The following is a 16,437-nucleotide window of genomic DNA, read 5'->3' on the forward strand; positions in this document are numbered from 1 at the left end:
CTAGTCAGCCATCACTGGAAAGAGAGGCCCATTGGACACACAAACTTTATATGCCCCAGTACAGGGGAACGCCAGGGCCAAAAAGTGGGAGTGGGTGGCTAGGGGAGTGAGGGGGAGGGTATGGGGGACTTTTGGATAGCATTGGAAATGTAAATGAGAAAAATACCTAATAAAAATATTAAAATAAATAAATAAATGAAAAAAAAAGAAAAAAAATCTTCCTTTTTCCATTGGTAAATATTGCCTTAGAATATACCTAGATTTTTATGATTGCTTTTTATATAGGGTTGTGGACTTGAGTGTAATTATTTAATTCCGCAATGCTTAATTAAATTAAAAAGATAATTGTGTGCCAAAAAGATCAGATATTTTTAACTATGAAAATGTATGCATTATTTTATAGCACTCACCTCAAACCTAAAATTGGTGATGCTTAAACCATGAATTTTTAGAGTATGTTTATTTTGGTGCTTTATATGTAAACAATATCATTTAGAAAGGGAAAATAATAATAAAATAGTAAAGAAAGATATAGGATTGGAAGTTTAAAAATTAGATTGTATAGAAAATGGCTCAGGTAGGTTGTCTTTATTCCTGTTTTAATTATGTATTCTTATGTGTTAAAATAATTTAAATTAACAAAATTAAGTTCTAATGTGGCCACAAATAAAATTACTCAATACTTGTCTCTAACAAATGAAACTTTTCTATTTCTTGCAGGAAATGAAGTTTGGTAGGACAGCTTGGACATATGACCTCATGTTAAGCCCCTGCCACACTGCTGAAATCCTTACTCCAGAAAACAGTGAGCAAGTCCACCATACAAAAGTAAGTTTTCCCCTGGTCTTCACACAAAAAACCCAAACAAACAACCAAACAAAGAGCCAACCACTCCTGAAGTAATATACAGCATACTTGTGCTTTGTGTGCTTATTGGGCCCATAGCCAATGAGCTAATCTTAGATACAAGAAAAGCAAAGAAATAACAACAGACAATCGTGTTTTATGCTTGATAATTTCATTATAAGACAAATGCTTGTTTCATATGATAGCAGGTTAATATACTGACCATTCAGAGCACTGTGTTTTAATAGCACATTTCCTGTGAGATTATCACTAATATATTTTGAGAAGCTTTAATATGACTTGAGAATTCCTGGCTCATTTTACAGTTATTTATATATGGAAGGGTTTCAGAAACAGTATTGTTTATGGAAAACACACTAAACTCTCATCTGGAGACATATTACTTATTGATCAATGCCTTGTCACTTTTTTTAAAATTTGAAACTGGGTCCTATTTTTCTTTTTTTCATTATTTAAGAAGATCTCATAAGAACTCAGCCTCCTTTTATATCTCAAGTGAAAAGAAGTTTCCTCAACATACATTAATTTCTCTTGACAGTGATGAGAATTGCATATTTCAACATTGCTAAAGTATAATTGCTGTAACATCTTCTCTCTTAGTATCTTTCATAACCAACTGAATATGATGAATACAAACCTTCTTCTGTGTGTACTTCTCATGCTTGTAATCAACTTCCCCTCCATGTGCACTACTAATAACAGAAACATAAATGTAAATTTTTCTCCTCAATAAAGTCTGAGTAGGGTAATGACAATGGGAGGAGAAGAGGTGGAGGAAGTGTGAGAATTAACTGAGGTCTAGAATCCTCAGAAGGCAGTCAATTAACACTGATTCATTTAATCCTCATAATGTTATATAATGTGCGGCATTATTAGGACCATAAGGAACTAAAGCTACAAAAGGCAAAATAGAGATTGAATCACATTAATCCTAAAAAGAATATGGGTCTGAGATTTGTCCACCTCAAACTTTTAATCCTAAACCCTAGTCTTCAAAGATTTAGGAAATGGATTTTGCTATCATCCTTTGGCCTGCATTTTTACTTTACATGCTTTACACATGTCCTGTAAAATACCCCTGAGATTCCATCAGGACTTCATTTTTATTTCATTACCAGGACAGTAGCTAACAGACATGGAAGCAAAAACTGAGAATCATATATGGTACTCATATACTTTTCAGAAAATGAGCAGATGCTCAAAGATCAAAAATCCATGTTGAGGTCAATAGTAATACTCATGCCTTGCTCTCCAGTTCCTGACCAAACAATGGAGTTCTCTTCTAGAGGAAAGGGGAAAGTCATGTAAAGCCATCCTTTATTCATTTTACTTCTATTTTAATATTCTATAATGCCATGTAGAAGACAAGTACATATGTGAATGAGTAAGAGTTTCATTAATATGAAAGTGATTTGTGCCACAGAATATCTGACAGTATTAACATCTACTTTCATCTCAATAAAATCTCATAGATAAGGATAGTGCTCAGTCAATACCTACAGGGCTTGGTTTCTCATGGACAAGAAAAGCTCTCAAATAAAACAATATCAGCAGGACTAAAATATACAGTGAAAACCAAACATGACCAGTTTTACATACACCAGGAAATCATTGTTAATGAAAATTATTTTTATTTGAGCAAATTGCAATTCAGTGACAGAATATTATTATTTTTATATTGCATATCAAATACTAAAAAATGTTTTCTAGATTCTTAGTCTTAACCAATGTATGCTGTAGTGGAAACCTTCATTCAGCCATCATATGTATCAACCCCTGGTATATTTTACTATATTAATGGGGCATTCGTGATTCTTTAGTCAGAAGACCTTCTGAAAGTGTCCATCACTATTTTACAAGCCTGGGAAGAGCCTATGAAACACATGGTGGCAGCAGTGGCTGCCCTTCCACATGTACCTGATACTCTGCTGTCAAGAGCAAAGGAGTTGGAGGAAAGAATTCAAGGGCTTCTGGAAGGACTGAAGATCATATTCAATAGGGTGAGACCACTCACTTTTTATCTCCTACATGGAAGAGGTGATTTGTTTACGGAGAAGTGAAAATTTCAATACTCCTTTTCTGAGATAAAAATTTATATTTAGATAGATAGATAGATAGATAGATAGATAGATAGATAGATAGATAATACAATAATACATATGTAATAACTATATGGAAGGACTGGAGATCATATTCAACAGGGTAAGACCACTCACTTTTTATCTCCTACATGGAAGAGGTGATTTGTTTAAGAAGTGAAAATTTTCAATCTTCCATTTCTGAGATAAAAATTTATATTTAAATAAATAAATAAATATAAAATAATACAATAATACATTAGTAATAAATATATATTATATCATATATAAAATCCAGTAGCAGCCTTGCCAATAAGGAGTTGCTGTTTATAAATCCAACCTTCTTCAGGATCTTTACTAAGAATCACACACATCAGAACTCTCAATAGAAAGTAGATTTTTCTCATAGGAATTCAGAAAGTAGCCTCAATAGGTACAATGGATATCCCCAACTAACACAGAAAATCTGATAACAGTCTTAGAACTCCTAAACCTTAACACATTCAAGATATGTTTGGTATGTTCAAAAATTTGGAAGAATACATTATCTGAAGAACTGGCCAAATTTAAAGATGGAATAAAAAGATATTACTGTCCCTAAAATCATAATATTAATGATCCTTAGGAATGTGCTGAGAAGTTACTACTCCTTTTTACTGTCCTTTGACCAAATACACAAATACTTTTCAATGTTCTTATTCTCCATTACTTGGTATACTCTCATATGAATATACTTCATCTGAGATCAATGACACATAAGAAAATATGTATTCCTATATCATATTTAATTTTAGAGGCCTAATGCTTTTATAATAATTTGGCTCATATGAATTACAAACCTGCTGTATACTAATAAATTTTCTAACAATCACAATTCAATGTTTTTCTGTTTTAGAGAACAAGGCAAATAAAGTTGTCTTAGTCTATAGATGCCTTCCTTGCCAGCTAAGAACTACATCTCAGAATGTACATAAAAAATAAAGAGATCTAGTGAATATTGCTTAATATACAAACATTACAAAGGCAGCATAACAGATATCACAGAAAAGTCCTTGGTGAATGAAAGAATCTGTCTTAAGTGAACACAAATCAATCGAGAAAGATAAAAGTCAGAAGTGGAATTTTAAACAATGTTGAGCTCTGATCTACTAATGCACACACAAGCTTTCCTATACATGTGCTGTCAGTACATATACATACTTTATGCACTCAGATGAAAGAATGGAATGTTTCCAAAATAATACCAATAAACTAAATAATCGCTTTCTTTTCTATATTTAGGTTTACCCAGGAGCTGTTGCAAGTGACTATACTTTCTGGTCTGCATGGTCAGATTTGCAGTCATCTGATGAGTCCACTAAGAACAGTGCTCTTAGAACCTTATGGCGGTGCGTGCGCAGGGATACACATAAAGTTGACAATTTCCTCAAGGTCCTGAAGTGTCGCGATGTTCATAACAACAACTGCTGAACATCTATTCCTCTTCTCTGTCTCTTAGAAGGTCCCTTGTGATCTAGACCTTCAAAGCACCAATGAATTTTCCCCTCTTCGGTGCCTTTCTAGATTTAGTTGTCATCTTACCCCCAAATAAACTGATTCTTTGCAAATGCTAAATTGAATTTTAAGATTTGTTAATGTTTCATGGGCATATAATATAGAATTCAGTAATTGTTTCATGACATTCATATCAAACATTCTTCACAAATACGTTTAATTTTCAAAAGTTAAGTGAGTACTGGTATTGGTCAGAATGAGTGAAGATGGCTGAATATATTAGAATCTAAGCAAGAAGTTCCTAATCAGTGGATCCATTCTGCCACAAAGATGGAAGTCTGGGTATAGGTTAAAAAAACAAACTACAGGCAATGAAAACATTCTCAAAGTCACTTGACAGACAACACAATTGTTATACAATTGACTCCCAGGACTAAAAAAGGAAGTGGACACAAGACCCCATTTCTAATCTTCAAACTATTTTAAATTGATAATTGCTCAAAAAATAAAATGAGGCTTCTCCAATAGAGTCTCATTGGATTAACAAACCACACTCAAGGCAGGAACATGCCCAGTAATAGAAGGATAAAACAAACTTAACTTAATGATGTCTTTGCAGGATTTTTAATTTCATAATAGGAATTTTTGTTTTCTATTTGTTTTCTAACATTAGAGAGAAATAAATGCTGTGGTTTTGTGTGAGTGGGAATATGAGGAGGATATAGGAAGACTTAGGGGAGGAAACCAGAGGTCAGAATACATAAAATTTATTTTTAATAAATATAATATTATATATTATGGCATATTCCAATGATATAAGAGTTAGACTACAAGGAGGGGACACTTTGTGCATTGGCTTAGAATTATTTCTTCAAGTAATGTGACCAAAGAATGGAACATCTTAAGGAATAGTGTCTAATTTCACAAAGACAACTAGCAACAATTCCAATGGTCTTTTATTGTTTTGGAGATTCTAGGGCAGTGGTATTCAACTTGTGCTTTAAAACCATTGTGGGGTTTGAATCCTCTTTGCACAGAGATTGCATATCAGACAGATATCCTGCATGTCAGATATATACATTACAATGCAAAACAGTACATAGCACTTATAAAGTAGCAACAGAATTAATTTTATAAATGAGGGTGGCTTCAACAAGAGGAAATATATTAAAGGGTCATAGCATTAGGAAGTTTGAGACCACTGTACTACAGAGTAAGTATTTTATTTTATAACATCTAGTTAAAGAAAATAAATTACTGAGTGGCCATAGGACCAGCTATTAGTAACTATGGACAAGCAATAATTATGGTATACTATTCATCACAAATCTAAAAAATGTGATGCTTCAATTCTTATTGTTTTGAGAGTATGTGTGTTTTATAGTGCTTTGTTTTGAAAATTATCATTAAGAAGAGGCAGGAAACAATAATAATAAAGAAGGGAAGAGTTTTGGAAGGTGGAGAATTAGATTGATTATCCAATGGAAAGAAAACGTAGGCAGACAGTCTTTGCTTAATTTCTCCTTTTGAATTTCTATCTAGATATCATCTGCAACAAAAAATTACACCTAAGAAATGCATGACTAATATGGTCATATATCTATTAATTCAATATACCACCCCGAGAAATGAAATCTTTTTTAATCTGTCTAGCTTTTGAAATATAGTAGGATAACTTTGACACAAACTCTGATAAAGCACCTGCCACACTGCCTCCAGGACTATTACAGAAAGTAGTGAACAAGTCCATCAGGCACAAGCAGGCTTACTTCCCTGTTTTTACAAAGACAAGGGAAGTAATGCACAAGCTAGTTGTTCTGGGAACACAGCGGTGTTAATCTCAGATACAAGAGAAGAGAATCCCACAGACAGACAATCACACCATACAGCTGATAATTTACACTCTAATACAAAGGTTTTTCCATGTCACAGCAAGGTCATAAATTGATTTATAAGGATATTTTTATTGGCAGCATTCTTAATATCCCTGAAATGCTTTAATCTGTATTGGACACTCTTGCTTGACTATACTTTACTATGTCTCTGGATAAGCCTTCCATGACTATAATACTTTGTCTTATATTTCAAGCAAAATGAGTGAAGGGAGAGCTCTTTTCTCTACCTGACCTTGTTCCTGGTGACAACCTATACTATGAGGAAGACTGTATAGTTCATCATTTATAATGTAAAATTCTTGTTATCTATTCAATATCTTTCATTAACAATCTAAATATGATTTACACAAAACATCTTATGTGTGCACATCATTCATATATATAATTTATTTCCCCTTCATGTTTATTACTAGAACGTGTAACCTACACACAAACTATTATCCTGAATAAAGGGTGATTATAATAATAACAAATGAAGAAACAGCTTTGTAGGAAGAGGTGTGCACTTGCTCAAGTATACTTATATAGAACTGTCATAGAGTAGTCCATTGGTATCAATTCATTTAATCCTTACAAGTTGTGAAATATAAGGCATTACTAGTATCATAGGAAACCAAGACTTCAAAAGCTTATTTAAAGATTGTATCACATAAATCCTAAATGGGATATGATTTATTCACTTCAAGTCTTCAATCTTAATCCCTTGGCAAAAAAGATTCAGGGAGTAGATTTTGCTATTACCATGTGGCCTGCTTTTTTTCTTCACATGTTTTGCATGTTTCCTGTAAAATGTCCATGAGATTTCATTGCAACTTCTATTTCATTACCAAGAGAGTAACTAACAAGCATTGCCAAAAGCAATGCAAATCAGAGATGACAATCATATTTTTCTGTCACTGATAACAGACTAAGAGCAAAATCTCATTGTTTTTCTTACTGATCCTGGCATTAAAAGCAACATGTGCTCTTCTCCAATACCTCTCAAGAGTTGCTGTGATATAGGTAAGACGGAGAAGTCATTCATACTGAGAGAACTATGATTCTGAATATCATTTTCCTCATTGCATTTCTATTTTAATATGGGACAGTGGTACATAACGCACAAGTTATTATGAGTGAGCAATTGGCTCATTTGTTCAAAGTGCTTTGAGCCACTGACCATACACTTGGATAACATCTATTCTATCTTGGTAAAGCCCTGTGAACACTTAATATTCCTAAGAACTACTTGGTTTCTCAATGGAAGCAATCAAATAGAATATTCTTGCTTACAGTTCAGATTGAAGCAGGTTTATTGAAAACAAATCAGGACCAGTTTGACATTAACCAGGAAATCATTAAGGGTTAATTATTATATTTTTAGCAAATTCCAATTGTCTGAGAGAAAATTGACATTTCTGCAGTGCACATCACATATCAAATAGACTTTCTATATGCTTAATAATAACAAATCGATACTAGGGCTCACAACCTACATACAACCATCACATGTATATACCCTGTTGAGTTTTGCTCATTTTAATGAGATGTTCTTCAAGACTGTTTATTGGAAGACCTTCTGGAAGTGACCCTGAGTATTTTCCAAGCCTGTGAAGCCCTTCAGAAACACATGTTGCCTACACTGTCTGCTTCTCCAGATGCATCTAATACTATGCTGTGAGAACAAATGAGTTTAGCAAAGAATTTTATAGCTTCTGGTGGGAATAAAGGCCATACATAGCAGAGTAAACTTACTCATCCTTTACATTTTTTTCTGCCTATTTCCTGCAAAAAAAGTAACTTCTAGATGTGAAGTAAATTTTCTTATATATTTGCAATAGTGCAAATTAAACATCCAATTTCACAGCTCTGTGAGTAAGAAACTTGCTGCTTGTAAATATTATCTCCAAGGATCTTTACCAAAACCCCCAACACAATTAATTTGAGTAGGAAATAGCTGATCCTCATTGTAACTCAGAAATGAGCTTTCATATGGGGTATGTATATTCATACCAAACTCAGTAATGCCTTGATTTTCTAAACCTTAACAAAGTTATGGAAATGATCATAATGTCTATGGAGTTTGAAAAATACATCATATGGAGTATTTAAAGATAGAAGAATGTAAGAATTTTATCATCAAACACATAAATATGAATGAAGTGTCAGGGAATGTGCTGAGAATACACTAGCTGCTTTCTTGTTCCTTCTCAAATAATGGCTACAATTCAAGATGTCTTCCAGATTCTCAATAATTCAGTTAAATCCTTGGATATAATGGATATAACTTTCTGAGTCCAAAGTACAATAGAAAATATGTTTTTTCTGTCTCAAGTTCAGTTTTAGACTGCTAATCTCTTAATGATACCATGGGTCATATACATGACAAACTCATGATCTCCAATCAAGCTCTATTCTTATACATTTTTAACATAATTTAACATATATAATTTTTACAGAATGAGCCTAAGAAAATAGATTAGTGTATAAACACCTTCTTTGCTGCATGAGGATTTAATTTGATCCCTGATCCCACATAAAATAAAGGTGTGGCAACTTCTCCTTAGTATCTAAATACTAAAAATGTAGGAACACAAAGACTGATGAGTCTTGGGTAAAATAAGATGGGCTCAAGAGAATAAAAATATAGAAAGGTAGAATTTACCTATTGAGGCTTAAACACTATAGCTCTCTGGTTTTTTAAATACATGTGCACGCATTCACATATATTTGCAAAAACCCCACACTTACAAACTTCTATACAAATACCCAAGAAGGAATGGAGACCAAATAATTCTAATAATGTAAGTAGTTTGTGTCCTTTCTACATTTATGTTCTTTCCTGAGCTGTAGAAAATAAATAACTATATATTCTGGCCTTGTTGGTCAGATTTGTAGTTATCTGATAAAGACACTTGTTATTTTATTCTTCTTCTTCTTTTTTTAATCTGTGTCACTGTCTGAGCTGAGAGGGATAGATATAAGGTTGACAATGACTTCAAGGTCTTAAAGTGCTACTATGTTCTTCACAACAACTTGGAAGTATACATCTATGTCCTCTGTCACTGAGAACATTGAAGGTGATACAAACCTTCAGATCTCCATTTATTCTTTATATTTTGTGCACTTCTTGGCTTGATGGAATTCTTTTTAAAAAGTAAACTCCAACTCTTTTAAAAATGTGGTTCCTGTGAGTGCAGATGAGTGAACTTAATAGAACAAAAGAAGAGATTTCTAGTATCAGTAGATGCATTCTGCCAAGAAAATGTAAGTTTGGGGCTAGGTTATGAACACAAGCCTCCACCTGTCTTCACATCCTCACATCTAATGTCAGGAAGTACAAGTTCTCTTCTAGAATGCTATACCATAAACAGAGTGTGATTTCTAAACTTAGGAACCAGTTATTTGTGCAGTGGACCACTGGGAAAGCCCTACTCCTCCCAACTATAGATACTGCATTCTGACTCTCCTGAGTGCTAGGACTGAAGACTTGCCTCATGACACCTGGCCAGTCCCCTTTTAATAGTGTATATGTCTATGTGTTTTATTATTTTAGGAAGTTTTTACAGTGGAAGTTCTCTGTATGGTTTTCCAAAGGCAGTTAGTGTTTGTCACCCCTTGTCATATTCCTTTGGTATACTCCTCTTCTACCTTTGACCTCATTATTCCACCTTGTTCCTTTCTTTCCCCTTCCCATCCATACCAGTCTTCTTTCCTAAAGTGTTGATAGCAACTGAAAGGCAAATGAACAATATTATTGCTGAGGGAGATCATTAAACCACAAAGATTGGTCAGCCCAGCAATCTCTTTCATCCAAATAACTATTACAGCACATAATAATATTCAACAGATATGATAATCCCCAATGTCAAAGATTTTCACTAGACATGCTCAAAATATATCAAAAATCAATTATATAGAGGAAAGTGGTTTTTTTTTTTTAAATTTTGTAGCTCAGTCGAGGTCTGCAGAGATGGAACAGTCTGTGAAGTACTCATTTTACAAACAGTATGACCTGAATTAAGATTCTGATCTTAGGATATAAGGCAGGCATTGTAGTATTTGCTTTTAAACCCAATACTTAGGATGTGATGAGTCTGATCATAGTGACTGAGCTGTACAGCCAACCTAATGGAAATAGGTTCATTAAGACACCTGCCTTAAAGAAGGTGGACACTAGACTAACTTAAATGTTACCTATAGCCTCCATGGGCACATGCATATGCATAGCATACACACAAACCCATACACAGACACAGACACAGACACACACACACACACAAACCCACAAACACACACATACTAAAAATTAATAAGTGATTATAATCATATCAAAATCAAAAGCCTACACATATTTTATTCACCAGCTTACCAATACGTATTTATATGCAAATGTCATGTCCTTCTTCTCTTCAGAGGACCAGGAAAAATCCCCTGCATTCAAATCATAGAAGCCAGTTGATTATGAGTTTTTCTCAGTTCTTGACTAGACCCAAACTATTCATTGGCAGGTTGATCCATGAGTCCAAAGAATGAGTTTCTATGATTTCCACTCAAGCTAGAAAATAAATTGTTAAAGAAAATGGATTTATTTTCTTTACCTTCTGACTAAACTGGTAGGGAGAAGTGTTCTTTAATTCCTACCTAGGGCCATCCTTCAATTTATAAACAGACTACATGGTCTTTTTAGTGTGATTATGAGTCAAACTAATTGGCCCCTTCCTGGGGGATTAGAGGTGATGGGCCACAGATTGTCCTTCTTATCTACTACAGACACATTGTGGGTAGAATAAAAAAATCTACATATCTTGAATGTTTCAGCATTCTTCCCTTTAGAGATAGATAGGGAAACCTTATTATTTCCTTTTCCATCTCAAATTTAGAATTCTCATTGCTACATGTATTTTAAAGACATTGAAATTAACGATGATTGCCTGGTTGCCAAAGTTGGGGCATACAGTTTGTGTTAAGATGTATCCTATTCAGATCAGAACTTCATAAAAAGAAGATGGTTATGGTAGGAGAGGTATTACATACACACACACAGACACACACACACACACACACACACACACACACACACGTACTGTGTGAAGTGGTGAAGGTGAGTTGGACAAAGTAAACTGACAAATGGAGGATTGCTAGAAGACAAATGGTACAGGATTTGCTTTGGGATCTATATAGCCCTTAGTGTGGATACTTATATCTACATCAGACTGGGGTTTGAGATTTTCTTCCTTGAAATAATTATATTGGAAAATGACTGCTTCAGACATATTCTTAGTACTGCATTTGTGTTTTGCTCTTGGGTGGACAGTAAGACAGTCATATATAATTGTGAGAAATAGGACGCTGTTAAGTTTAAAATTTCTCAAACTTCTCTGCTAAATATGCAGCTGGAGCCATGGGTCCCTCCATGTGTACTATTTGGTTGGTGGTTTAGTCCCTGGGAGCTTTGAGGGTGTTTTTTTGGTTGATAGTGTTGTTCTTCTTGTGGGGTTGCTAATCCCTTCAGCTCTTTCAGTCTTTCCACTAACTCTTCCATTAGGGTCTCCATGCTTAGTACTATGGTTGAATGCATGTATCAACATCTGTATTGGTTAGGCTCTGGCACAGCCTTTCAGGGGTCAGCTATAATAGGCTCCTGGAGGGGAGCCCTTTGGTTCTGTGGAGACTCGATGACCCACAGTAGGGGAATGCTAGGCAGGAAGTGGTGGGTGTGTAGGAGAGCACCCTCATAGAAACAGGGGGGACAGGGGAAGGGATAGGGAGCTTAACTGGAAAGGGGGATATCTTAGTCAGGGTTTCTATTCCTGCACAAACATCATGACCAAGAAGCAAGTTGGGGAGGAAAGGGTTTTATTCAGCTTACACTTCCATACTGCTGTTCATCACCAAAGGATGTCAGGACTGGAACTCAAGCAGGTCATAAAGCAGGAGCTGATACAGAAGCCATGGAGGGATGTTGTTTCCTGGCTTGCTTCTCCTGGCTTGCTAAGCCTGCTCTCTTATAGAACCCAAGACTACTAGCCCAGAAATGGTCCCACCTACAAGGGGCCTTTCCCCCTTTATCACTAGTTGAGGAAATGCCTTACAGTTGCATCTCATGGAGACATTTCCTCAACTGAAGCTCCTTTCTCTGTGATAACTCCAGCTGTTTCAAGTTGACACCAAACTAGCCGGTACAGGGGATAACATTTGAAATGTAAATAAATAAAATAACCAATAAAATAAAATAAAAATTTCTCAATCTTTCTCAGGACTCTTTTCACATACAGCCTTGGTCAATAGTCAACAAACAGATCCAGAACATGTTAAAAATCCATAAGGAAGCTAGGGGAACACTGGAATTGAGAAACTGGGATGAGTTGTGATCCTTGTGGCTTCTTACTGCATATGGACCAACTTTACTGTTTTCTCCTAGTCAGATTGGCAGCTCATATAACATACCAGAATAAGGAAACAGAGGCTCATAAAGAATGATTATAGATTTTATGTAGCTAAATAAATCAGACAGCCAAATCTATCTATGCTAAACTAATAAATTAATCTATGCTCCCAGGAGGACACAATTGATACATGCTTGAGGCATTTTTTGTACTGTATTAAAACCTAAGAACATTTTTATTATCCTCACAGTGGTTGAATTTCGATGACATTTTGCACTGCCATGCATCTAGCATCTAGCCATCACCTGTGAAATTGTCATTGTATAATTCTATCTTCTCCATGTTTTACTGTTTTGAAAATGTATCTGAAGAACAATAAAGGCAGGAGTTAAATAACTTGCAAGAAGATACCCAGCATGCATGAGAAAAGCTATGTTTGAAGATATAAGATTACTGTGCAAACTTACCAAGTCTGTTGTCAGTTTCTCTCCTATGGTTAGCTGTAAGGGAGCAGGGCACATAACATCCACTATGCATGGTATTTATACTCTTGTTGATTGCACACTATAACTAATGCTGACTGCTTAAGAAACTATGTGCCCTGAGTTCATGATATGAAAAATATTTAGTCTTATAGTGATCTAGAACCCATATTATGTTGAATTACATCCATGATGTCAATAGGTACCATAAAGGCTGTTATAGGAGGGCTGTCACCATAGCAACTAGTGATTCATATGATAAAGTCATCAGCAATCCTGAAAAGTGTGTCAAGTTTTTAAATAGTTGAATAACAGTTATAGTTGAAATGAAACAGCTCTTTGATGTGATTTAAGGTCAACCAGACAAGAGAAAACTTGTGATTTACCTTCTAACAGAATGAAAATTATGGGGCTGAGGAAAACGTAGACTCAAACACTAATACTATAATCAGAGTTTTGGTAAATAGACATTACATGCCTGTCAATGTGCCTTGTATACATTTATTTTTCATTCTATAGATTACTTAAACAATCATCAACTTTGGGGCAACACTTTACAATGTTGATGGTTAGGAAAAAAGATCAATAGTTAAAATGCCAAGAATGATTAACTATGACAGCAATGTGGTAGTCCAATTTTGGAAAAGAATCATATGTATTTATGATATTTGAAAACTAAGGGAACATTGCAGAAGACGTGACAGAAAGACCATAAGACCATGAACCAAGGAAAAATTATTAAGTAACAAGTATGCATCTCCTGCTAGACAAGACGATGAGTCATCTCAGAACAGACAATTTACAAAATAATTTGAATGATAGACATACTAAGACCAGAAGCAAAATAATGCTTGGAGACGAGTATTACTGGGTGTGGTAACACCAAAGACGATATAAATATTCATTGACACAGAGAATAGCACTCTTACCTAGATATTAGTTGCTTCCCTCTGCCTTTCAGCAGTTTGCCCTTTGGATCTATCTGCATATACAAGATATAAAAGTTTAGTTAAGATAGAATTTAGGTGAAGCAGCTTTCCAGATTTGCTAAGGACACTGGTGAACAACTTCTCAGAGATGCAGCCAGTTTTGAGTCAACCACGTTCCTGTGAGTATCCTTTCATTCATGTATCTCTAAGTAAGATTTGTCAATGCATTTTCTTACTAGAATGGGTTTGGGCATTACACATGTTTATTGCTGTCATTGGTGCTCTGTCTGTACTGAATTGACACTTGTTCATGCCTCACATACAGACACCAAGCATGAGAGAAAAATAACTTTTTAAAATGTAATTGTACAACAGTGTTTGAGGACAATGACTTTCATTGAGAATTCTCCCTCTGACAGAGAAACATGAATATATCCAGAGAAATTTTATGTGGTCTTAATTTACATGAGTGTAAAAGGGGTAATTTTACAAAAATCTAATGGAAAAATGTCGAACACCATTTTAAACAAGATATCCAATTCAATTGGCTAGCTTGCTAAATTTAGACATATGTTATGTAGAACACAAAGTTCATTGATCCAATTGTCTAAACTCCATAAGGTAGAAGCCTAGACCTCTTGGTTTCTGGGTTTTTAATACATATATTTTATCACTTCAATGAACCTGAAAAAAATGTTCAGTTATAAAGACTAATGTAGGTAATATTAGAAGATTTGTGTCATTAACCAAGTCAATTAAAACGAAGGATGATAACAATAAGTGAAGTAGGCTTGTGTTAACAAATACCTTGTCCTTGTATAGATCATATATTCATGAAAAATGAACTGAAAGCAACCAGAATTTTATATTATGAAATGGAGATGGAGTTCTCTGCTGCTTTAATTTACCTTACACTGTAAACAAAAACATGCAATATCAAATTAACTTTATACTTTTGAGATTATATTTAGAACATTCCTTTTTGCCTGTTATTCTCTTCAATTCCTTTCATTAACTCTATTGTTCTTCTTGAAATATGTGGTCCCTTTTTTCATACATACATGTATGTGTAAATACATATATATTACTGTCTTAGTCAGGGTTTTGATTCTTGCACAAACATCATGATCAAGAAGCAGTTGGGAGAGGAAAGGGTTTATTCAGCTTACACTTGCCACATTGCTGTTGATCACCAAATGTTGCAGGACAGGAACTAAAGCAGGTCAGAAAGCAGGAGTTGATGCAGAGGTCATGGATGGATGTTACTTACTGGCTTGCTTCTCCTGGCTTACTCAGCCTGCTCTCTTACAGAACCCAAGACTACCAGCCCAGAGATGGTTCCACCCATAAGGGGCCTTTCTCCCTGATCACTAATTGAGAAAATACCTTACAGCTGGATCTCGTGAAGGCATTTCCCCAACTGAAGCTTTTTTCTCTGTGATAATTCCAGCTTGTGTCAAGTTGACAAAAAACTAGCCAGTAGAATTACTAAAAAATAACGTACTCAGTTTACATATTGTTACTTGTATTTTAGGTTTGAGAGCTGGTAATTTGGTATTGGATTACTGATCAATGTACTTAGCTTCTTGGGAAGACTATTTCTCTTCTCAGATTTCTTGGTTTTCTATGACTGTTTGTATAGAGATGACTTAAATTCTTATTTGTAACTTGATTTAGGAAAATTAATAAATATAATAAAATGATCTATTATTTTAATTCTGTAGCTAAAATATTGTCCATCAAATTGGACACTATATATATTTTTGGACTATTTCAACATTTAGAATATTGATACGTAGCTATTTTTCCAGGCATAAATACTAGCACTTACCTAGTTATATGTTGGATAAATGTTTGTTCCATTTGTGAAAGATTGTATAAAAATTGAGTCCCAGTAAAATATGCTTTGTGTTTTAGAAATATTTTAGGACTGTGAGACATGTTCAAATAATAGAAGAAAGAAGATCACAATAATTATTTTGCAATACCAAATCATCAGCCATAAAAACATACATTCAAATAACATTATACAGACTTACCTGGATATATATATATATATATATATATATATATATATATATATACAATATGTATGTGATTATAATTAATTAAAAACCAAAAAAAAAATAGGCTGTGAATTTAAAAGAGAAAGGAGGGGTATATGGGGTCTCAAAAGTTAACAGGAAATGGAAAATAAGATAATTATATATTATTCCACAAAAAGTAAAAGAAGTATTTTCTTTAAAAAAGTAGTTCTTGATGAAGGAAGGATGTATGATCTGTTGTGGTTTGTTTGTATATTGGTTTTCTTTTTTTTTTTTTTT

General features: G+C 34.3%; 2 protein-coding genes across 2 annotated transcripts in view; both read left to right on the top strand.

Moving 5' to 3' along the window:
- LOC110308154 (prolactin-3B1) overlaps positions 1–4,559 on the top strand; it is a 7,797-nt gene extending 3,238 nt beyond the window's left edge. The window contains exons 3-5 of the mRNA XM_021180535.1: positions 721–828; positions 2,688–2,867; positions 4,227–4,559. Coding sequence (XP_021036194.1) covers positions 721–828; positions 2,688–2,867; positions 4,227–4,415 — 477 coding nt within the window. The 3' untranslated portion in view covers positions 4,416–4,559. The remainder of the gene's footprint in view (positions 1–720; positions 829–2,687; positions 2,868–4,226) is intronic.
- A 9,546-nt stretch (positions 4,560–14,105) lies between these two features.
- LOC110308620 (prolactin-like) overlaps positions 14,106–16,437 on the top strand; it is a 10,884-nt gene continuing 8,552 nt past the window's right edge. Inside the window, exon 1 of the mRNA XM_021181043.1 lies at positions 14,106–14,292. Coding sequence (XP_021036702.1) covers positions 14,262–14,292 — 31 coding nt within the window. The 5' untranslated portion in view covers positions 14,106–14,261. The remainder of the gene's footprint in view (positions 14,293–16,437) is intronic.

The sequence above is a fragment of the Mus caroli genome, chromosome 13 (assembly GCF_900094665.2).
Source record: "Mus caroli chromosome 13, CAROLI_EIJ_v1.1, whole genome shotgun sequence".
NCBI lineage: Eukaryota > Metazoa > Chordata > Mammalia > Rodentia > Muridae > Mus > Mus caroli.